Genomic DNA, 25,506 nt, shown 5'->3' with positions numbered 1-25,506 from the left:
ATAAGAAATAAGGTACAGCGTGAAGGACAAGGACTGCGAGAGACGGCATACACAGCGTTCACTTCCAACAATATTTTATTGCGAGGGCATGCGCAGAAAATGAAAGGCTGTCATGAGGGGTGTTCTAACAGCAAGTCACTGCGCTAAGAACATGGTCACTTGAAAAGACGAACGTTACGATTTCTATCTGTTTAGATACGTGACTTCACTAGGGGTCAGCGCGATGAGGGTGCATTAACGCACATATACCCAGTTTTCTGATAAAATCAGCTTCCACAATTTCCCGGCTGAGCTGTCAGCTGTGTCTCGATAAAACTTCCGTATCGTTAAAGAGGGCCCCGCAACCGTGCTGGCGCCGGCACTAAGTGATATCCGTCTAGCTCATCATGATCGCAATATCCATGGTCACCTAGCCGCGTGCCCTGTTGTCAAAGTGTGCAGGTTTGTGGACGACTATGATATTTATTGATTGCACTGATCACGCTTTCGAGCCTTCTGTTTCGGAAGTCTTGGAGATCTTTAAGAAAGAGCTGCAGCCTCTAGAACTTACGCATGAGGTCCCATTTGATGATTCTTTGCGCTTTCTAGATCTCAGGCTGTGCCATGTTAACAAACATGTGTGCTGGTGCTTCGGACCGAGAAGTAAGAAGCCACTCTTGCCCTTTAACTCTGCGCACTCAAAGCTCGTTGTACGAGGTATTAGAAAGTTATGCCTCGTTAACAGTCTCAATAAATCGTGTCCACACGAGATGCAACATAGTCTTGCTGCACAGGTTGATCGCCTTTCTTGGGCTGGCCACCCTTTGGCCTTAATTTCAGACATAGCGGAACAGCTTCTCAGGCTCACAAAACGTGATGAGCCCACTCACCTAAGGAACCAACCGGCTGAAAGACGCAGGTTTGCAGTGCTGCCGTATGTGCATGATGTCTCCCATAGGCTAAAGAAGATTGGGCACCGTGCAGGAATCACAGTCGTTTTCTCAGCCCCGAAAAACCTGGCAAGGCACTGTAAGCGTGTAAACGCGCCTAAATCACGTCAGAGCTGTTGGTTTGTCGGGCGCAGAAAACGTTTTGCGACGTGCATAACGAATGTGGTTTACCAAATTCCCCTGCCTTGCTGCGGTAAATATGTTGGACAGACAGGCAGGTGCTTAAACGATCGTCTAAGAGAGCACTGTAACAGCGTTCATAACACTGTTCAAGGCCTTTTGGGCATCCATTACCGGGACTGCGGCTGCGGTGCCCTCCTTGAAGATACGGAAGCTTTAGCGGGACACAGCTCACAGCTAACCCGGGAAATTCTGGAAGCTGATTTCATCAGAAAACTGGGTAGTATGTGCGTTGGTGCCCCCTCTATCGCGCTGACCCCTAATGAAGTCACGTATCTAAACAGATAGAAATCGTAATGTTTTTTTTTTTTTTCAAGTGACCATGTTCTTAGTACAATGACTTGCTGTTAGAACGCCCATTGTGACTGAGTTTCGTTTTCTGCGCATGCGTCCTCTTCTATATATACACACGATGTGGCAACGCAATAAAATATTGTTGGAAGTCAGCGCTGTGTATGTCGTCTCTCGCAGTCCTTGTCCTTCGCGCTGTATGTTATTTTTTATCATGAATTACCAACTAGCCCAAGCAACCACCGTAGACCACTAGGGAGCAATGGGCACTGCTGTCCAGCTCAGCCCTCTACGACCAGCTCAAGCTGATACGAAGAGCTGAGAACAAGGCAAGAGCCAGCGGAGCCCTTGACTAGGGGCGCCGACCTATAGCAATTTTTCTGACCATTCTTTTAAGCAAGTTTCTATCTATCTATATCTATATCTATCTATATCTATCTATCTATATCTATATCTATATCTATATCTATATCTATATCTATCTATCTATCTATCTATCTATCTATCTATCTATCTATCTATCTATCTATCTATCTATCTATCTATATCTATCTATCTATCTATATCTATATCTATCTATATCTATCTATCTATCTATCTATCTATCTATCTATCTATCTATCTATCTATCTATCTATCTATCTATCTATCTATCTATCTATCTATCCCAGTTCTCGCGCTCTACATCCACGTACATGCTTATCATATCAGCCAGTGTCCTATTGAGTCGTTCTGTCAGTCCGTTTGGTTGGGGGTGATACGCCGTTGTCTTCCGGTTGGCGGTACCACTTAGACGTAGAACGATATCCAAAAACTTGGCCAGGAACGCAGTACCTCTGTCCGGCACGACTACTGTGAGAACGCCATGCCTTAAAACAATGCATTTGAGAAAAAATCGTGCCGTTTCACCTGCTGTTGCCCGTTGCAGAGCACCTGTCTCGGCATATCTAGTGAGACAATCTGTGGCGACGATTATCCACCTATTACCCGTAGTAGACATTGGGAAGGAGCCCAGAAAATGCATGCCTACTTGTGCAAATTGTATGGCCGGTACTTGAACAGGGTGCAGTAGGCCGGCTGGCTTGACGGATGCTGGTTTGCGACGTTGGCAATCCAGACAAGTCTGAACGTAACATTTAACGACCGGTGTAAGCCTCGGCCAGTAGTGATTCTGCCAAATCCGTACCAATGTGCGAGTGTAGCCTAAGTGCCCAGCAGTCGGCTCGTTGTGGCAGGCGTGTAAGATTTCACATCGAAGTGATAAGGGAACAACGAGTAAGTAGTTGCTGCCGCTAGGGGAGAAGTTCTTGTAGAGGACGTTGCGGCGCATGCAGTACGATACCAGCCCTCTTGTAAATAGTCTGAGCACGTTGGTTGGTTGGTTGGTTGAAACCCACAACCTTCGCATGCGAAGGTTGTGGGTTCGGTTCTCACCTGCGGCAAGTTGTTTTTTCATCCACTTTAATTTCCATTAATTTATCGTTTCTTTATTTCATTTATTAAGCACAAGTAATTTCCCCTATGTTGTCCTCGGTGTCAGTGTTTGCTGGCTTCTTATGACTAATAAAAATCGGTCCCCTCGGTTAACCCCCTTTCTTCCCGTTCGTCGAGGTAAGCGACAGCAGGGCTTTTAACGATGTGTCGGCCCTCCTTACTAAAATTGGCCGGCAACAGTTTGGCATTTCCGTCGATTACATTGATACGTGCTCTGGCAACGGAGACGCAGCAACTCAGTGCTAGCGCATTGATGTGTTCAGCGACTCCAGTACCACTCTGCAACGCCAGAAGAGCCGAGATCAACGCGTCTTTTATTTTATTTTATTTATTTTCACCTCAGCACCCGGAGGCATTATATAAGGGAGGGCTAATCCGTGTGACAATGTTAGAACAAATGTACAGAGCAGTAAAGAACAACAATAACCAAAAACAAACCTGGAACAATTGTGAAAAGAGGGGAACATTGTGTTGGAGTAAGGGTGGGTAGGATCGTAAATTAAGCAATGTGGTTATTTAACATTTCGCGGAACGATTTACGGTCAGCGCATGACAAGATATCTTCTGAGAGATGGTGTGAATGGGTTATTGCGTCAGGGAAGAATGAAGAGTTCATGGCAGATGATCGAGTGTTAATGTGTGGGGCGACTGTGGCTAAAGCGGGGGGATGTACGTAAGGGTCAATTTAACAGGAAATGCCTTGAGTGTGGATGGTAATAAAAGGTGTGAAGCAAGCAGAGACGAGAGGTGATCCGGCGGGAAGCAAGTGATGGTAGTTCAAATGTACGTTTTAGTGCGGTTATGCTGGTTTCAATAGAGTAATTGGAAGTTATAAGAAATTGGAAGTAATTGGAAGGTATTGGAGTAACTGGAAGCTCTTGGAAGTAGCTGGAAGACCAAGAACTCCAGTGTCTCGCGCGCTCAACCACCGCACTTAGTTGTTTCTTTTGCGTGAGCTATTTCTTTGCTATTATCAACATTCCCGGCTTACGAAGTGCTACGGGTGCATTTCTATAAAGCACAAATGTTGTACAGGCCGCATGATTACTTTGATGTTTCCAAGCTTTAGGAAAAATGCGCTCGCAATTGCGTCGTTTCCAGTAATGTCCTCCAGGACACGTGCGAGTTTACACTACACTCTGGGCATGGAGTCGTCGCGCACTATGATGATTTTATATGTAGCAATGCTAGTGATGTCTGACAATGGGCTAGGATGAACGCCTTTGAGAAGTATTAAACATTCTTTGTGCCACCGGTTCCAGAAGTCTTTTTGCATTTCTTCACACTGTAACCATGTTTTAAGCAGCTCAATGTGGGAACTAGGCAATGCGGCTACAGTTTGTAAGTAAGGAAGTACTCTCAGTTGCCTTGCAGGATACGGGCAGGTGTCAAGACTTCTGGTTCCTCTGGGGCAGGATATGAATACGTCAGGGCCCTACTGTTTACGATCGCTTCTATTTCTGTTAGCACCATGCTCATGTGATGATAATCTAGAAGTAACCTTCCTAGTACTTTCCTCAATCTGTATTTACCTGATCGCACCATACGCTCCCAAAATCCACCCCACCAATTAGCATGGTCAGAGAAGAATTTCCACGTAGTAGCGATTAGCTTACACGTAATCGCCAACCTTACTTTCCAGAACCGTCTCATATACAGCGCGAAGTTCGCGAGAAGCACGCTTACAGCGCAGAACATTGTCAGAGTAAATCACCGCAGGAAATCCACGATGGGCAACAAAACTCCGAAAAACCTCTAACAAACCGTCGGCCGTTGAGCGCAAGACACGCTCTAGGTGAATCCCACGAACTACCGCGCAATTGAACAACACGATGTAGAATTTCTGTGTAGGCTCACTTTTCAGGCATAGTGGTCCAGTAAAATCCATACCAACAATGTCAAAGGGTTGCGACACATTCACTCGGTCCGCAAGTAGCGACGTCATTGGAGCCGTCGCAGGCTCAGCCCTTAAGGGCGCAAGTACACGGCGCGGTCACTCTTTTCACACGCTGATTCGCCTTCGTCACCCAGGACCGCTTTCACGTTTGTGCTATATTCGTTGAGACTCCCGCGTGGAAACGCCTCCGGGGCAATCACGTTGCGACGAGTGCAGTGGTGCGATCACCGGGAAGCAGGATCGAGTGCATGATGCCGTCCCTGTACGTGACATTTCCAAGTCGCACTTGAATCCGGAGCAAACCACCCTCCTCCGAAAAAAAAGAATGGTGCAAATCTCTGATTTTGGACATCTTACGGAGCCCTCTTCTCCCTGGAGGGCTGATAATTCAAGGCCAATTGGCTGCTTTTAGGCAATGGAAAGCCAATACCTTTCCGAAGCAGCAAGCACTTCCGACGTTAGGTGTTTCTTTAGTGGCCGGCTGTGGCCGGCTGCGACAAACCTCAGTACCCACCCTGTGATCCGTAGCACCCGCAGCCGGGTACTGTCTTGACAAGTGGAAGATAGTGTGCATCGATGTTTCTGAAGCATGGAGGGTGACAGTGTCTGCTTCTATAGCCAGATTGGCAGCCGAGTGCTTGTGCGATTCATCGCATCTTGCTAACCAAGTCAGTGCTCTCCACCAAATTTCGCTGCCAGCCAGAGACCGGACTGAAGAGCCCCGATAAACTAGGTTCACTGGATTTTTTTTTCCAGCACAGTGGTTCCACGGAGAAGAGTCGGTACTACTTTGAATTTCTGTGGTCTTCTGTCTGACAAAATGTTGCCACCTTGTAGCGACACCTCGGATCCGAGAGCCACTCTTGAATCGGTCCGAAAATAACATTTCGAAGAAGGGATTCCCAGTGTGACAGCTATAAACTTTCCATGTCGGGCACCCAGTAAAGCCCCAATAAGCTGGTTGTGACCATCGACATGACATGAACATTTAGTATCCGTCATATGAATAATTCGCTAATGGCAAGATATTAAAGCTGATGCTGAGGACAGGAAGAGCCATCCCAAAATTAATGTGTGGGTACACGAAGACAGCACGATGAACTGAATGTGGCGAACGATACACACAATGAAAACACGCGCAGTACAAACACTGGAGGGCTGAATAAGATTTTCATTAGCACAACGGGGAAGGAAAGCACCATTATATAGCGTCTTCACCTTTCGCAAGTGAAGCCACAAGTCAGTACTAATTACGGAAGGATATGCACACGTGTCAACCAAGGGTTCAGTCCGTACACCTTCCACACGCACCAAAAGTACATATGAGGGGCGCTGCGGAGGAGCGTCATGTTGTCCGAAAAATGCAGCTTTCCTTACTCAAGTAGCTCTATTTAGCTTTCTGGGCGGTGATCGGAGGTCGAAGCACCCGTTCGAAGGCGGGAAGAGGAGCGCCGCATCAGTGATGGAGAGCGGCTACGCGGGAAAACCAATGAACCGGCAGTTTAGAATTCTTACGGAGATGGGGAACGTCGTGGATAATTATAGTAGGAGCACCTACGTTGTGTTATAGGTCCAGAAAACTCATCTCTTTCAAATCCGGCATAGCCTCGTCGTTCATCTTCTTGACGGCGTCGGCAAAACCTTGAAATGTGGCCACGGATGCCGCAGTAGTAACAAGAAGGTAGAGCTGGGCCCCACGCATTGTAAGATTGAAGCAGTGGTGGTCTTGCTGTTGAAAAATTCAGGTAACCGTGCATTGTAGGTGCCGTCAGTAGTGCCTGCTGGGTGGGTGGCACTATAGAGGCAACCTGAGCGTAAGATAGCGTATGTATGGGGTGTGTGCTGGGCACTTGCGGGTACGTCATGATAGCTATTTGTTTTCCTTCACGATATGGCGTTAGCCGCCACCAGGGGACGTCATATGGAATTCAGGTGGGATTGACAAAGTTTGAGCGTGCAGTTCCTCGCGAATGATATAGCGGATCAGTGCACGTAGCTCGCCGTCATTGGACGACCGGAAATCAGACGTGTTAGTTTGTAAGCGGATGATCTATTTGCTTGCAAGCGGATGATTTGTTTGCTCGCGTGCTGCGTTTTATACCCTAAGTTGGCTACGGACCCGGGACTAGCCAATGGCTATGGGTCTAGTAATGTGTTATATATTTTTGTATTTCGTAAAATACGTTGTAAATAAAGAATGAATAAATGAATATCAAGCTCATCGAGGCACTTACACGTACCGATGATGTCTGCGACGGCAGTGGGGTTCTGCACTACAAGGCCATTAAATGTCACAGCCCCGCTACCCTTGAGCAGGTGGTGTACACGATCACTTTCCGCCATTGAGGTGTTCACGCGGCGGTAGGAAGCGAGGACGTCCTTTGTATATGAAGTGTGTGACTCCACCGTTTGCTGAACCTGCTCAGCAAGCTTCTTCTTGGCTATATCTGAGCGGACAGGAGAGTTCGCGAAAATCTGGCGTAGGTGGTGCTTAAACGCGATCCAGTTTAGGAAATCAAACTCTTGTTTGTAAAACGAAGTTTTTTCGACGCCTGTTAGATAGAATGCGACGTGCGAAAGTTTTGCAGAATGGTCCCCATGGTTAAAGGAAATTACGCACTCCTACTGCTCCAAGCACCCTTCAACATCGTCACCATGAAGTCCAGCAAACACCGGTAGATCCTTCCGAGGGGTGGTGACCGTTCAAGAAGGGATTCCCGTCGGAGCAGGCAAGGTGGATGTCGTGTTAATGGCCCGCTGGTCTTGCGACATGGCCCAGTGCCGTTGGTAGAGGTGGCATCCCGAACGGAGCTCCAGGGATGTAGTGCAGTTCAAGCTGTAGAGGGACCGGGAGCGAGCGGAATGAGAAACCGGACAGCACACTCCACCATCTTGCGAGAACGTTTAGGCCTAAAACGGTGAAGATGAGTACGTGCAGGTGAGGAGACGAAGCGTATGAATAATGCTCGCAATATATATATACACATATATATATATATATATATATATATATATATATATATATATATATATATATATTACGCGCTATTCCCGGGCAAAGACGACCATCAGAGTAGCGCTCGTATTCTTCTTCTGCCTTATAGCCTGGTGCCGACTCGCTGCATAAAATTTGTTAATAGGATTTCCTATCTCTTTTGGCTACTCTCCTCCCCGTGGCATTTTGGTGGAGGTGCGGGGTGAGTGAGTGAGTGAGTGAATAAACTTTTATTTGGTCCAGCAAAGCGCGATAAAACGCGCACCCGGCTAATCCCACGACGGGACTGACAGATCTAGTCTGCCGGCCCGATCGCGGGCGCGCTGGACGGCCAGGATTTGGTCCTCAAAGACGGGACTTCGCAGGAGCGCGTCCCACTCTTCTTTGGTGAACTTCGGGCCCAGCGACCGGCACTCCCAGAGCATGTGAGGCAACGTAGCTACCTCACCACAGGCCACGCAAGAACAATTCGGTTAAATCTCGGGATATATGCTATTAAGGTACGCCGCATTTGGGTACGAGTTCGTTTCCAGAAGTCTTAGTGTGACCACCTGCGGCCTGCTTAGCTTGGAGTGAGGCGGGGGGAAAACCCTTCTCTCTAAGTAAAAGAATTTAGTGATTTCGTTGTGTGTGAGAGGAGCGTCTCTGTGTCCGGGGAGAGAGTCGCCCGATCCGAGGGCAGCGCGGTCGGTAAAGCCACGCATCTGACTCCGGTGGGTAGAAGGTACTGCTCCGTGACGTCTACCGCCTCTTGTATGGCGCTTTGCACTTGCCCTTCGCTACCGCCGGTGCACCAGATGGTGATGTCGTCTGCGTAGATGGTGTGTTTGATACCTTCAACTTGGGCCAGATTCCTCGAGAGGCCGATCAAGCAGATGTTGAAGAGAGCAGGCGAAATGACTGAGCCTTGCGGCATGCCCCGTGGGCCCAGGAGCACCTCGTCGGAAACAAAGTCGCCGATCCGCAGCTTCGCTTTCCTCCCCGTCAGGAACGAACGGACGTAGTTATATAGTCTGGGGCCCAGCTCGAGGTCTTCCACGGAGGCCAGAATGTATTCGTGGAGAACGTTGTCAAACGCTTTCTCGAGGTCGAGTCTGAGCAGGGCGCTGGTGTCTCTGGTACTGCCGTCGATGATTTGATGTTTGATCATCTTCATGGCGTCCTGCGACGAGAGGCCGGCACGAAAGCCAATCATGTTATGAGTATAGATGTTATTCTCTTCGAGATATCTGTTTAGTCTGTTGAGGACGCCGTGCTCCGCCACTTTCCCAACGCAGGAGGTGAGAGAGATCGGTCGGAGGTTGTCCACGTTCGGAGCCTTGCCGGGTTTGGGGATCAGGACGACGTTGGCGGTCTTCCATTGCTCTGGGACGCTACCATTTTTCCACGTCTCGTTGATCTTCTCGGTGAGGTATGCGATCGAACCGTCGTCAAGGTTCCGCAGCATCTTGTTGGTGATTCTGTCGGCACCTGGCGCACACTTCCCCTTGAGCGCGAAAATGGCTTGCCTAATTTCCCCCACAGTGAAGTCTTCGTCCAATTCCGGACGGGCTGGGCCGAGGTAGTCGGGAAACCAGTCTTCCTCGTCTCCGTGCTTTATGGGAAGGTATTTCTCCATGAGCTTCGCAACCAGCTCGTCCCCGGAACAGGATGTGGTAGCTTCGTGATGGGCTCTGGCGAGCGTGTGTCTCTGACTGGACTTGGCGTTACGCATCTGCCCGTCGATCGAGTCACAGACCTCGTCCCATTGCTGCTTGCCGAGGGTCCGACAGTAATCTCGATGGCATTGTTAAGCTCGGAGATCTTTTTCCTCAATCTTCGGTTAAACCTTTGTCCCTTCCATCTTAGAAGCAGCGCCTGCTTGGCCTCGATCAGATGGGCCAGCCCACTGTCCATCTTTTCTACCTCCAGGTCACTGACGATCTTCTTAGTGGATGACTCGGCGTCACTCTTGATTCGCTCGCACCAATATTCCAGGTCTTTGGGGACGGGTGCGCTGTCGTGCGGGGTACTCGCGCTCAATGATCGAAAATTTGCACTCTGAAGGGGAAAGAAGTCGACTGGCATAGGCGATGACGCGGACTCATCCTTATTGCTGCTGGGTGGGAACAGCGCATATGCCATATCTACTCTCGTCGGTGCAATGTTCAGTGTGGGCTGACGCGTCAAAATGGGCCAAGATGGGTGGTGACGTAAGTAAAGTGTTGAGCTTGAGAAACGTAGTGGCCTGTTCGGGACGCAAGAAAATGACGTTTGCTTCTTCAAGAGTTGCGTTAGTGGACGGGCAACGTCGGCGAAGTTCTTTATAAAACGTCGAAAATAGGAGCACAAGCCGACAAATCTCCGTACGCCTTTAGTGGAACGTGGCATAGGGAAGCCTTTGACAACGCCAATTTTTTCTGGGTCAGGTTGCACGCCTTCAGCACTCACAAGGTGGCCAAGCACAGTGATTTCACGGCGACCAAAACGGTATTTGGCAGAGTTGAGCTGAAGGCCTGCTTGCCGGAAAACTTCAAATGCCGACAGGCAGCTAAGGTGGCTTTCAAATGTCGGCGAGAAGACGATGACATCGCCAAGGGAAAAGATGCATGTTGGCCATTTGAATCCACGAAGGAGGCAGCCCATCATCCTTTAACATGTGGCTGGGGCATTACACAGTCCAAACTGCATTGCCTTAAACTGGTAAATCCATCGGGCGTAACAAATGCGGTCTCTTCACGGTCTTGATCATCGACGGATATGTGCCAGTATCCGGACCTTAGGTCGATAGAACAGAAGTAGGCAGAGCCGTGTAGACAATCGAGAGCGTCATCGATCCGCGGCAGAGGGTAGACGTCCTTGCGCGTTACTTTCATTAAGGGGTGGTAGTCTACGCATAAGTGCCAGCTTCTTCTTGACTAGGACGACCAGGGATGCCCATAGACTGAATGAAGATTCGATGATGTCTTTAATGAGTCTCTTGTCGATTTCACGCTGTATCACTTCTCGCTCGGCACAGGACACGCGATAAGGACGTCATCTGATTGGGCTGGCGTCCCCAGTATTGATCTCATCAGTGACCACAGATGTCTGTCCCAAACGACTGTCAGTAAAGACAAAGATGTCGCCGCAGGACTTCAATATGCGCCGCATATCGGCTGTTTGAGCAGGAAGGAGGTCAGACGCTATCGTCTTGTCAATATCACCGTCGACGAGATTGTGCGAGGAAGGGGAAGGAGCAGAGGACAAAGAAGCGTCGGTGACGAATGCAGAAACGGCGCACTCATCGATAGAAGACATGTGGGCTAGATTCATGCCGCCTGGCATAAGTTGAATGCGACCAGCTAAAGTTTAATATGGGTAGAGGCGTTTGATTATTCGTGACTCTAATAAGGGTGTGAGGAAGAGCGAAGTTTTTGGCGAGTAATACGTCAACGATAGGGGTCAACATATAATCGTCATTGGGAATGGGAGAAGACCGCAAATTTACGTACATAACGGCTTGAGGAATTAGACGAACTTAATCCACTGAGCACAAGCACGGTTGGCGTGGAGTAGGAGCGTCGTGGTAGCATGGTAAGTCAAGCAGAAGCAAGCCATTTCCACAATCAATAAGGGCAGAATGGGCAGACAGAAAATCCATACCGTTGATGACTTCACGGGAGCAATCCTCGAGCACGGCAAGTAGTACCCGGTGTCCCGTTCTACCACGTGGACCTTGATCTCATCGGGCCATTTCCAACATCTCTGACTGGGACCAAGTTTTATTTATTTTATTCATATACCATAAAAGCCCATTCAGGCATTAGATAGGGCTGCCAGTTACAATTACAAACGTGTAAAAAAGAACAGTGACATAATTATATACAGAAAGAATAACATATACAAGTAAGCACTCAACACAGAAATAATCACACATTTAGGGAAATGTCCAACTTGTTAGTAAAAACATCATGGTTAATGGCAGATACAATGTACCTCGGTAGTTTATTCCAATGATATTTTGCCAAAAGGAATGGTGAATGATGACACAGATTAGTGCGAGCAAATAAGGGTTGCACTTTAATTGGGTGGACAAAACGCTGAAAAATACTATGAGCTGCATTGATGTAAGATTCGCGGAACAGGGATCTACTATGATAAAGCGCGTGAAAATGTGATAACAATGTTATTAGTCGGCGGTTTTGAAGGGAGAGCGATGAAAGTGATTCCTTGATATCCGTAACGCTGTAGTTTCGCGAGTATTTCTTGGTGATATATCCTGTTGCTTTATTTTTTATTGCTTCGAGTTGATCGATCAGATAGGTTTGATGCGGATTCCAAATAATGGATGCGTACTCTACCTTTGAACGAATAAGCGTAGTGTATGCTAATAGCTTAGTAGCCGAGTCCGCCAAGTATAAGTTACGTTTAATGAAGCCGAGTGTTTTGGATGTCTTACTGGCTACGGTAATAATGTGCTCGTTCCAGGATAAATCAGAGGATAAATGAACTCGGAGATATTTCAATGTGGATATTTTCTCAACAGGGATTCCCTGAATCGCGTAGTAGCTCAATTCAGGATTATGTGCTCTCGTAAACGTCATGGCCTTCGTTTAAAAATGTTAAGTTCCATTTGCCACTGGCAACACCAAAATGTGAGTTTGTCGAGGTTTAGCTGTAATGAGTTCTCTTCTCAGGCGTTACTAATTCGTCTGTAGATGATACAGTCGTCTGCGAATAACCTGATAGTAGAAGATAAAGTGTTTTCTATGTCGTTAATATAGATCAGAAACAATATTGGACCCAGCATCGAACCCTGTGGTTCACCGTATTTTACATGCGAAAGTGGCGATGAGTACCCGTTCACGTAGACTGATTGACTTCGGTTGGTTAAAAATTAGCTGTCCACCTTGTAATCCTACTGTTTCTTAAGATTCGTTAGCTTCATTAGTGAGCGGATGTGCGGAACTTTGTCAAATGCTTTTGCAAAATAAATAAATATAGCATCTATTTTAAGTCCACCATGAACGGCTTCGTGGAGGTCAGTTATCAATTCGAATAGTTGAGTTTCACAGGAACGACCACGAAGGAAACCATGCTGATTGCTAGAGAAGAAATTGTGATCTGTTAGAAATTTCATGACGGGGGATGATATGATGTGCTCTAGTAACTTACAACATATGCTTGTTAATAAAAATGGGCCTGTAGTTTGAGGCTAAGGAGGGATCACCAGATTTAAAAATGGGAATCACGCGTGCACACCTCCAGGCGTCAGGCACGCATCTTCTATCAACTGACTGTTGAAAAATAGCAACCAAGATTTGCGATATAGCTGGTTTTGTAAGCCTTAGTAATTTTGCACAGATGTCATCTGGTCCAGGTGCTGAATTAACTGGTGGACGATCTATAGCGGCTTCCACACCTTCGCGAGTGACTATGAGGTCATTCATTGAAGTGCTTAAGCTGAAAAAGTTCAGATCTCGTGGCACTGGTTCTTCTGATGTGACAACCGTAGAGAAAAGAAGTGTTTCATTCTTCCGCAACATCGGACTGCAGAAGAGGCTCACCATTTCTCGTTATCGACAAAAAGGATGATGACGATGGTTTCGGATTTGCTACTTCCCAAATTTTTTTTTTACAGTTGGTTTTTACCATTTGTGATAAGTCGTAGTTGTAAAACTTTTCTTTCCCTGCTTCAATTTCTGCTCTGCGAAGTCTTGCTTGTTCAAGACAGCATTCCCAGTCGTCGGCAGAGGTCGAATGCTTTGCCTTTGAGTACATTATTTTCTTCTTATTTATGCGCCATTTAACATAGGTTGTCAACCACGTGTTCTTATTTAAATATGTGATAGTAATTCTTGGAATATATCTTTTCTTTAGTTCAGTGAGTGTCCTTCGAAAGATCTGCCAATTTTCGTTTGCATCCCACTCGGAAAAGTCATTAAAAACGGCGTCGAAAATGTTAGTAGGCCATTATTTAATGCGCGTACATCCCCTCTGTTGTAATCGTATATGGTTTTCTTTGCATTACAAGGTTTTTCACATTTTATGGCATACTCGCAGTGGATAACATTGTGGTCACTCATGCAGTCAAGGATGCGTACATACATACTTTGCGGATCTGTAGTCAGTACAAGATCTAGAAGTGAAACACCACGCGTGGGACATGATACCATTTGGCTCAATCTAAACAAAGAAAGAACATCAAGAAACTGCCTACATTCATGCCTTCTTGCGCCCTCGACGGGTTTGCATGTTGGCCAGTCAATTCCGGTATAGTTAAAGTCTCCTGCAAGTATTATTTCCGATGAGGGATACCTGGTTTGAATAATACTTAGAGAATCGTGAAGACATTCAACAAAGTCAGTGGAAGAACTGGGTGGTCAATAGCAAACCGCCGATAACGTAAGTTACAGAGGGCGATAGATGAAGTGCGATCCACAATATTTCCAGGACATGAAAAGTGTCAGCAAGATGCGCACTGAACTTCTTATTTCCAGCAATTATGACGCCACTGCCTCGAGATGTGGTTCTGTGTTTTTTAAACAAGGAAAAACTATTCGAAAGCCATAGTTCGTTGTCAGCTACATCCAAGCACAGCCATGTTTCGGTACCAAGGACTATGTCCGCGGAACGGCATTCAATAAAGGCTTGCAGATGATCTTGTTTGTTTAATAGACATCGGAAATTCGATACCATGATTGACAAGGTGTTATTTGGATGGGTTTTTTCACGTTCATTCATTTGTTCTACGTGTCTGGTGGTCTGGGAGAACTACCACCTTATTGGCCGAGGAATCGAACGTATAGTGCTTATTGGCAAGAATTAGTTTATCAAAAACTAGCTTGAATTTTTCGTTGGGTTGGCGGTTAGTTCGAGCAAAATCGCGGAGCTTATTTCTGATCTGCCGCAAGCGCGGTGAAAAGTTTTCTTCTAGCCATACTCGAGCAGATGCAACGTCTTTAAGCTTGAATGCATCCCTCAGGATATTGTTTTTATACCTAAAGTTCAAAAACGTCACTATTATAGGGCAATTATATCCCGGCTTTTCTTGTCCCAGTGTGTGAACCCTTTCAATACCACTAGGCTGAATGTCGAATCTGTTTGTTGTAAACTCCGTAATTTGTTCTTCCGCGTCATTCCATTTCTCAGTTCTTTCCTCGGGACTGCCCTTGAATATAAGGTTGTTCCGCCGCATTCGGTTGTTCAGATCATCCACGACAAGATTGGCTTGTTCAATTTGTTTCAGTTCAATGGTTCAAACCTGATCGCGAGTTTCCTGCACAAGCATGCCCACTGTGGATACATCTTTGTGAACGCTGTCTACCGTTTCTAGGCGCTGCTCAATTTGTGACCACCGTCTTTGACATCTGTAATATTCGACTGGATGTCCTTGAGTTTGACGTACACGTCTTTTTGAGATTTTTCATTAGCGGCAGAAAGTTCTTTGAGAAGATTCATAATTTGATCTACCCTGTGAGGACCTGGGTTTGTTTCGTCCTCTGCACAGATGATCATGTGCGCGACACAGAATAAAACTACGAACAATCGTACCCCAGCCTTCCATGCCCGGCGCACCGATGCTGGCTGTAGCCACACGGGTGAGCGCGATTTACTGACTCTACTAAGCGCGACGAAACAGCCAATACTGGCGCGGTAGGTACACAGATCAATGCCCATCTCTGTCCAAAAATCTTACAGACTTTCGATTGGGGGTTTGTAGCCAAATAGGGGTCACGAAATGCGCCTGCAGACTCACCTACAATGAGCGAAGGCGACAGCTTTAGCGCTGTGAAACTGGCCGCAAATCACGCTTGACGTTTGCCGCTTAGGCTTCTTATATTTGACTTGAGGGCGCTGCGATGCGTGCCGGCATCACCTGCGCGGGATCGCGCGACGATGGCTCCCACGACGCAAGGTGATATGAGCCCAGGACACGAGGCAGCAGCTTTTGCGCTTGACGGGTGACAGTCGGCTGGTGCTTGCGCAATCAGCCGATTGTAGCAGCGACTGACGGGCGTTTCACAGGGTCACACGCAGGTTTCCTACGATGGGCGAAAGCAACAGCTTCAGCCCTGTGAAACTGGCCGGAAATACCCAAAGTGGCCGCAAATCCCCAAAACTGGCCGCAATGTGGATTGCCGTAGCTACGGACTACGCGACATGATACGCTATCACGCGGGCACTGCCGACAAGCTGTGCCCCTGACGTTGCTTAATTTCTCCTATACGACGTTATACGTCACAACGGCGCTCCTCGACCGCTGCTGACCGACCGTGGTCGCTCATTTCTGTCGCAAGTCGTCGACTACCTTCTTCGTTCGTGTTCAATACGTCACTAGTAAACCGACCGACCATCCACAAACCAATGCGCTTACCTAGCACCTCAACCGCACGCTGACAACAATGCTCTCCATGCACGTTTCCTCAGACCACCGTGATTGGGACAGCGCCTTGCCTTATGTGACATTTGCCTAAAACTCATCAAGCCATGACACCGCTGGCTTTTCTCCCCTTTATCTCTTGTTTTGCCGCCACTCCACATTGCCGTTCGAGACTCTTTTACCATTACCTGTGCACCTTGTTAGAGACTACGCCCGCAATGCAGCTTCTCGCGCCGCAACGGCTCACCAGATTGCAAGGGATTGTCTTTATGCCTCTCAGCTGTTCCAGAAGGCCCGCTGCGATCGCATTCACAGAGTCGTTAATTGCTCTCCAACCTCTTTGGTCCTCCTCTGGACGCCTTGCCGCCACATTGGCTTGTCGTCAAGGCTTCTTTCCCGCTTCTCCGGGCCTAACAAAGTCCTACGCCAGATCACTGCCCTCCCTTACGAGAACGCTCCTATCGACAGTCGATAATCTGCCGCGTCCGCCAGTGATATCGCTCACGTCTCCTGACCCGACGTAAACCTTATGTTGCCGGACACAATCCTACTCCTCCTTAAGCGCCAAAACGGCGCTCTCGCTGGCGGGGGTTCTATGTTACGCGCTATTCCCGCGCACCGAAACACACATCCTGCCGAGCATGAAAGAATGCGCCGGAAAGACGGTGAAGACGACGATCAGAGTAGCGCTCGTATTGTTCTGCCTTCTAGCCTACAGCCGCCTCTGAGTATATAAGTTGTAAATACAATTTCCTATCCCTTTGGGCTACTGGTATCCGCATACATATTATATATATAAATATATATTCACCGGCTGGCAGTGGGTACCTGGCTGGGGATCACGGGGACGCCGACCGCGATGTCGAGGAGTTTCCGGCAACGTACCGAGAGGTACTTTGTAACTACAGGAATGAACGAAGGAAATATCCAGCACCTGATGGGCGGCTGGACAGGTCTCGGGAGGTCGACCAGAGATGGTTGCAGACGGGATGTTTCAGCAGCCCCTACCACCTGCACCGCCTGTGGCCCGCGCTGCACCCGTCGCCCGGCTGCCGTGGTGCGAGCAGGAACGGGCCGATATGGCCCATGTGCTTTGGGAACGCCAACGCCACGAGGAAGAAGAGCCAAGAGGAAGGGGGAAGACAACAGCGGGACCCTTTGCAGTGGGGCGCCTCGCTTAGAGATGGCAAGCCGCCCTCCTCAGCAAGGCACCCGAAGACCAGGAACGGGGCGTCCAGCAGGCCAGGGCCGGTGCCGAGGATCTCGGAAGATTTTCCTCGGGCGAAGGACCCCTGGCAGCCTAGCACCCGAAGACCAGGAGGGGGGCGTCCAGCAGGCCAGGGCCGCTGCCGAGGATCTCGGAAGATTTTCCTCGGGCGAAGCAACCCTGGCAGCCTAGCCGCGGGCACCAACAGCTCCCCCCCCCCCCCCCCGATAACCGTTCGAGAAATAAAGTTTATGCCTAACATATATATGGCTTGAGGAAATCACGCTGGCCCTCGTAGTAAAATGAAGAAAGAAGAGTACGACGTACGTTGAATAAGCACGTATATTCGGCGGGTGGACCGGCCTTTGTCAAAGAATTTGACAAAGGCTGGTCCACCAGCTGAAACATCAGTGCAATATACTGTGCTTATTCAACGTGGGTGTGTATGTGTCTGTAACTTGCGCATTCCTGCTCATTTATTTAACGCCCCGACACACTGTTCATAAAACGCTCCTGCGCCTGATGCTTCAAGATTCTGCAGCATACTACATGGTTTACAGTCCAGACATTCAGCGGTTTGTTATCGGGATGTAGCAACTGCGCATTTGAAGTCGCTCAGAGAGAAAACGCTATCAAATTCGTTATGTTGTGCTCAAGAGCATGCCCTCGTGCTGTTGGTGCCAATAGGACTGATTTTTCAAATTTATTACATATCAACATTGTTATTAGCTGGCAAAATTCAATAGCGACTGCTTTTTTCAATAGAAATTGATGTTTCAGGAGAAGCTCGAACGAGTGCAAGAGCACGAAAAGGGTTTGGTTGTGTTCTGGACCACTAAATGTTTTTATAGCGGTTGGTTTTATTCCACTAGCAATTACGCGGACACCCCAGGTGAATTCTCGCCATCGTCTAGCCCGCGATGACATAAGATTACGCGTGGCTCTACCATCGCAAGCACCAGAGGGCAGTTGAGCTGGGGGAAGGCCAATAAACAAGTGCCAAACCGCACGCAAGACACGCGAGCACCGGCAATCCGTCCCTACGGCGTCCGTCAAAGGCGTCTACTACTGCGTCCGTGATTCGCGTTGCCAACGCCTCCTCTATTTTAGAGCGCAGCTCTGTGGCGCCCGTTCCTGCGTTTCGCGTCGCCGTCGAGCCTCGCCGTCGTCCTTTGCCGTAACCAGCCGCGTAACCGGCGCTGGCCGTCACGGCCAGCGCGCACCTCTAGCTGCGCGCGCTCATGGCGCCATCTACCGCGCACTGCGCGAGCCTTGCTCTCTTTGCTCCTCCGTGCTCCTTGCTTCCGTCGCTCTTGTCGCCATCCCTGTGTGGCGAAAATCCGAGCGCTAGCTCGGTGGCGGCTGAGCTCGAATATGTGCTGGTGCCCAAACCGAAACGCATAGCCCCCGCCGTTCGCCACTACGTGTAGCTCTCCGGCGCTTCTCCGCGGTGGCGGCCGCGCGAGAGCGCGCAGTGTTCTCCGGTTGCCGAAGCGCCGGCTCGGTATCAGCGGATCACGGGGCGCGTTTCCCAAGCCGAAACGCAGAGCCACCTGCTCTTCCGCACGAGACGAATTGTCCGAGGCTCCCAGACGGTTTAGCCGAAACACCTGTAGAGCTGCGCTCAAATTTCGCATTAGAAAGTAACGTAATCATCGGCCAATTTTTTTCAATGCCAGCCAGATGCGGCCGATCCGACCGTTCACCACCCTGTCCTATCGCCCTTCCCTACTTTCCACCGTCGGCTAGCGTTCGCGACTGCTTTGTGGTCGTGGGAGAGAGTACCATCTGGGTGGCGCTTCACGGCGGAAGTCGGAGGAAGACAGACAGAGGAGTGATAACTTGACACACGCAGGGGCGGACCGTCTACCACTTCTCATTGGGAACGGCAGGGGCGCGCTCAGACGCCCGCGTTACTTACGCAGACGTACCTAAATTAGTCGTACCATCTGGGTAGCGTCGCATCGCGGCAACTAACTGAACTAAGGCGCACCAACGGCTCCCATTGGGAAGCGAGCGTTTGCACTGGAATTGAAAAAAATAGAGAAGGCGTTGGTACGACTAATTTAGCTACGCGTGCTTGCGTAACGCGGACGTCTGAGTGCGCACCGCTGCCGTTCCTGATGAGAAGTGGTCGACGCTCCGTCTCCGCGTCTCTTATGTGTTAGGTTATCACGCGTGTGTCAGTCTTGCTCCGACTTTCACCGTGAGGCGCCACGTGGCAATCTCCCCCACGACCGTAAAGCAGGTGCAAACGCTAGCCGACGGGGAAGAGTAGGAAACAACGATATGAGAGGGCGGTGAACGGTAGGATTGGTCACATCTGGCTGGCGTCAAAAAAAGAAAAAAAAATCGCAGTTCCGGCGTAAAGGCCAAGCACCGATTGCGATAGCAAATTAGTAGATAGCTGTACGATGTAAGGATAGTAATTTTATCAGCCGTATAACCTTGTAAACCTTAGCTTACGAACTAAATTAACAATGATACAACATGTGCGCGTCACTCAGCTAGGAGGGAGAAAGAAACAGACACATGGAGACAGCGCTGTCCTTGTGTATCTGCTTTATTCTACGTCCTTGTTCCGTCATGCTTACACATTCTATCATGGATTCAAACCAACTAGCGCACCAACGTGTTTTAACTAAATTAACCAGCACGGTGTCACGCGCACACAGGTAAACATGAGCCCACACCACTCGATGGCAGCAGAAGTTGTCTGTTGAAACGCTGGCGTTTAGGATCGCGGCAGCCGCCGCGAGTCAATTGACCTCCGTGCATCTGTCGCTTCAAGGCGTACGAAACGTCGGAAACAAAGCGAATACGACGTTATTGGCACTTCGTGCACTCTGCAAACATTGCAGACCGCGTTGAAGATGAGGCCCACGTGGGCGCACACTTTAGCCACGTCGCAGAGCGCTTTCAAGACACACGAGCTCCGGCAACGCCTCCCTACGGCGTCCGCCAAAGTCGTCTACTACGGCGTCCGCGATTCACGTGGCCAACGCCGTAGTAGACGCTACGGTTGTCTCCACTCTGTACGGAGTGGCGGGCGAGGAGGATATCGAGGCACCATAGCAGCCGCCTGAGAAGAACGCGCCTCCTCCGTCGCCTCACCCTCTTGCCTCGCGCGCCACAGGAGCAGGCACTCATACGGGCCACGTTCCTCGCTCGCGTGCGCTCCGCTCCTTCTACCCTGCTAGGCTCCACCCACCCTCGCCGCGTCGCCATGGCATCGCTATGTTGCGCGATGTTATTTTCATACTCTGCTTTCACTCTCTCTCAGCTTTCTCTCCCCCAGCTCGGCGAAGCTTAGCACGTCAAGAGAAACCCAGCGAGCTTTTAACAGTTACACTGTAAAAACAAGTGCGTGACGATCTTATCGCACTCCGTGCGCCATATGCTGTGGACGCAAGGGAAGACGTATGACTGTTACCCTAGAATAATAATAATAATAATAATAATAATAATAATAATAATAATCTTTATTTCACTCATGAAATAAAGAATTACGGTGGCTTTAGTTCACGGTTTTTCCGTGTCTTCGAATCGAGGTCACGTGATCAAGGGGGGGGGGGCAGGTGATCCTGCATTTCCTCGTTTAGCCCGGCCGCGCATGAGTACCGTGAGGGTGATCGCATACGAGCCCCAAATGCCGCATCTACGATAATCCCCACCAGGTGCAAAACAGAAGGGCGATCCTTCACGCGCGCTGCGTTGTCTCCGAGACGCGGCAAAGCGAGAGGCTGCACGAAGAGGTCGCTTACCGCTGCTGGCGTTCTTCATCACACCAGTATTGTGACCACCGAATGCTCGGTACCAAAGATCATTCGTGCTTATCGAGTGAGATATGTTCACATCTTTGTATGCGTGCTTGATACCATGGTTGGTAGCTTAAAACTACGAACGTTACTTCATGTAGTTGTGTAATAATTTGCTATCGCTACCAATGCTTCGCCTTTTGGGCGACACTGATAATTTTGTTTGTCACACGACATTGAACCCGACTTCTGGCAGCTTGCTTGTTAGTATACAGAGAGAAACCAAAAGGGAAATGTAGTTAAGTTAACCAAGGACCCTAAACCCTAAACTTGGGAAGGGAAAATGGATAAGAATACATAAGGCAAGAGAATAAATATAATAAAGAGTCAGTCATTGTGGTCATTGCTTGCAGCCTCGTTAACATTCGCGCATACCTATCCTCATATTCAATGCTTTCCGCACGCAGTTCGTGGCGCACCCCAACGTGCAGCAACAGATGAGCACACTGTGGTATGATGGCCTGCCCGGATTCCGGAGAAAGAGCATCTTCTCCCAGTGCCTGCAGATTGTCAAGATTGGTGTGGCTTTTCCCTTCTATTCGGCCATGTACATATTCTTTCCGCGCAGCCGGATGGGCAGGGTCGTAAAGAAGCCATTCGTCAAGTTCATCTCGAACGCCTTCTCGTACCTCCTTTTCCTGCGTGAGTCGCAGTATATCACCTCATCGGTGGGGGAAAATGGCATGTACGAGGGCGATTCGGAAAGTAATGCCTCCAAGCACACTATTCGCCAATAGCACTGCAAACATTTGGAACTCTATCATTAATGCACTGATGTTGCACGCTATAGAAAGTCACTTGCGCCACCTTCGTATCTCTTCTCGTGCCAGAGTAACCGAGCACCATGGCATCAAGTGCTGACGTGCACTTGAAACAGCGGGCTGTAATTACACTTTTGACTGCGGAAGTTTCTGCGCCTATTAAAATTCATCGCCGACTGACTAGTTTACGGGCATGGCTGTGCTGACTGTAATGCACTGTGTGGAGGTAAGCAAGGACTGCTGAAGAACAAAATTCAGGAGCACCAAATCTCCGCGATAAGCACCGAAGTGGACGCTCACCAATGGCCTCTGATCAGGATCGTCATCATCAGGTGGACGACTTGATTCGGGGCAATCGCAGGATCTAGCAACAGGAGATCGCAACAACATTCGCCATTTCCATTGGTTCAGTGAACCACATTATTAAGCACCTCCTGCTTTACAAGAAGATTTGCGCTCGTTTGGTACGCTTCCTCGACTCTTTCATGTCAGTAGGCAACCAGCGCAAATCTGCAGTCAGATGGCGATGAATGTTGATGGGCGCAAAACCTTCCGCAGTCAGAAATTCAATGACAGCGCGCTGTTTCAAACGGACATCACCTCTGGGTGCCATAGATTGCTCGATTTCTCTGGAGCCAAAAACGATGCGAAGGTAAGGCAAGTGACATTCTATAGCTTTAACACCAGTCAATCAATGATAATGAGTTAAAAATGTTTGAAGTATTATTGGCAAAGTTGTGGGCTTGGAGGCATTACGTTCCACATCGCCCTCTTATGATGCAAATGCCGGCAGGAACAGTAAGTTTTGTAGGTAATACAGTGCATTCCAATTGCTCAAAAGGCTGAAAACGCATCGTTACATGTGGAGGGAAAATATGCAGGTCCAACCGTCATATAAGAACAATATCTGATATCAATATCAATATAAGCTTATGTGAAGTGGTTAATTAAACGCGATACAACAAAGGGCAATGCGTACAATTCTCTTAATTTCAATTCTAAGCAACGCGTAACCCATGTAATTTTTATGTTTGTATTTAGCGAAAGGAACAGCTTCATTACCGGAAAACAACTTCATGCACATACAATTTTTTTATTTATTCGCCAAACCGATCACAAGCTATACAAAAGTTCAAACACCGAATCTGGGGATGTACAGTCTCAGATGTCTGGACAATGATGTCACATGGATGACGGCAAGTGTAATGCTATTCGCGGGAAGACTAGTGATGAAAGGTGTATATAGTCACAAAAAAAGTGCGATAGATATATCAAAGTACATTAAAAATTATCTACGTCTTGTCTCGATGTCTCTTATACCCCTTCAGTAGGATCGCTCAAGAATGGCTGCTCACCTAGTGGCGGATAGTGACATGTGCCCAATGACCAAATCAAAGAAAAAAATTCTGGTAGAACCAACCTCACGAGGAACGTTGACGTCACTGCGATCAGCATTGAACCGATGTAGGGGCACACCATATTGCCAAGCCAGAGATGCGTCATCTATAAGGCGTTTTGCAGCCGGACTCCTCTCCCGCACTTACCTCTGGAAACGCTGCAGCGCCATCTAGCACCGTCGCCACGAAGTCCGCACTTCGCGCTTGTGTCAATTTAGTCAAGACTGTCTGAAGACATGTGCCGCGGGTTCCGCCCAGCACTTGTGAAAGGCGACAAATATTTGGCGGGTAATTGCACCTCGGCTCTCCGCATTTCCTTTTCCGGTGTCAGGCGCCACTCCAAGCCCGAAAACTGTAGTGGACTGGACGTGCACTCGAGCTTACGTCTTTCAGATTAGAAGACCAGTGTTCTACCTATGCTTCCGGTCACCACCCGGCGGCGCTCTACCAATCCAGGTACTTCCAAATGAGGAAGGACCACTAAACTTCAACAAATGCAGTCTCTCACCAGAACAGGAATTGTCCTCCCAGGTGCAGCATTCGGCCACTACCTCACTTATCACTCTTGCAATTAAACCGTGGCCCTCAGACCCCCGCGGCAGTGGAGCAGTTGACCAATGGGGCGGCGAGACCTGCGACGTGCCAGAGGGTGCTGAGAATCTTTGAACGCCACCGGAAACGAAACCTTACAACGCTTAATACGTGAACCCTTTCGAGTGAGGCTAGCTTAGCAGGCTTTATTTAGGAATTATCAGGCGTTGCGTGGGACACTATTGGCCTTTGTGAAATTATAAGAACTGGTGAGCCTTAGACAGTGCTGACTAACGGCCACGTCCTCTGCTACAGTGGTCTTCCACATATGAGAGAATAAACGACATATTTTCTAATTCGTAAGGACATGGGCAATATTCATGAATTCTACAGCAATAATGAGAGCGCAGGAGTTGTTCTAATAAAGCTAAAGGGAGACATAGAATAAAGGTAGTACAAGCCTACAATCCAACCTCCACTCATGATGATGAACAATTGGAACAGTTTCATGAAGATGTTGAATTGGGAATAATATAGGGGCAAACTAAGTATACTGTACTCATAGGCGACTTTAATTAAAATGCGAGGGAAATTCAGGCTGTTGAACAAACTATTGATAACTACGGCATCAATTCTAGGAATATCAGAGGGGAGAAAGGAATATGCCCCGAATAATGAATACCACGAGGAAGCGCAGTAAGAGGGAGTGGAACTGGAAATGCTCTAACGGAGAAACAAGAAATGAAATACATTGCGAACTCTCTGCCGATCCCAGCAAAGTGCCGGATGTAGAAGCGTTAGGCACGGTAAAAGGCAGTGATCATAGGTGAGTGAGGTCAGGATTGCTCTCAACTTAAAGAACAGAGAGAGAGAGAGAAGAACTTTTATTGTCAACGTTGAGTGGAGCTTTCTTTCCTAGCGGTGTGGGCTAGCGTGGCAGACAAAAAAAAAAAAAAAGAACAACGTTAGTCAAGAAGAAACAGACCAACCTAGTGGCAGTAAGGGTAAAAGCAGCCGAATTCAGTCTGGTGCTCACAAACAAATATGCAGCTTTAGAGCAGGAAGGTGCAGTTAACACAGATGTAAGGAATGAAACCCTAACGAGGCTAATTTCCGAAGCACCACTTGAAGTACGAGGTAGAACACCAGGGAACGGGTAGTTAAGCTCTCCCAAGTAGCAAAGGACCTAATAAATAAACGACAAAGCATGAGACACTGCAACTCCAAAACTCCAAAACTGTAAACAAGAACAAACTAATGATATCTTCGACTGGTCGCCTCCATCCCCCGAAGCAGAGTCGGGCAGATCCGGCGTTCCCCTAACTCAGAGGTAGAGGACAAGCGCGCAAGCCGAACGTGCGACTCGCTCTCGGAGGAGGCAATGGCAGATGCTAAACCACGTGACTACTACCAACGTCCGACGTTTCGCTTATCCAAAGCTCCCGGCGCTGCCGGGGAAACCGGCGGACGCGCCGGCGGGACGAGCGTTCGTCGCAGTGGCCTAGGTTGCCTAGGTTACGGTGGGCCGTCGCCAACAGCAGCGACGCGGCTCTGCGATGACGTTTCAATTTCGACGACTGCTCCGACGACAGAGCTCGGAGCGCCTCAGAGCGTTCGAAGATAGAGGAGAGCAATCAAGAAGAACCAGCCGAACGCAGGGCG

The 25,506-nt window shown here is 48.7% G+C and overlaps 1 protein-coding gene across 1 annotated transcript in view; it reads left to right on the top strand.

Moving 5' to 3' along the window:
- Positions 1-25,506, top strand: part of LOC126536031 (transient-receptor-potential-like protein) — a 203,363-nt gene that overhangs the window by 63,508 nt on the left and 114,349 nt on the right. The window contains exon 6 of the mRNA XM_072287491.1: positions 21,563-21,797. Coding sequence (XP_072143592.1) covers positions 21,563-21,797 — 235 coding nt within the window. The remainder of the gene's footprint in view (positions 1-21,562; positions 21,798-25,506) is intronic.

This window comes from Dermacentor andersoni, chromosome 4 (genome assembly GCF_023375885.2).
Source record: "Dermacentor andersoni chromosome 4, qqDerAnde1_hic_scaffold, whole genome shotgun sequence".
Classification (NCBI taxonomy): domain Eukaryota; kingdom Metazoa; phylum Arthropoda; class Arachnida; order Ixodida; family Ixodidae; genus Dermacentor; species Dermacentor andersoni.
The sequence above is the reverse complement of the archived record's forward strand: the minus strand, read 5'-3'. Positions and strand labels throughout refer to the sequence as shown.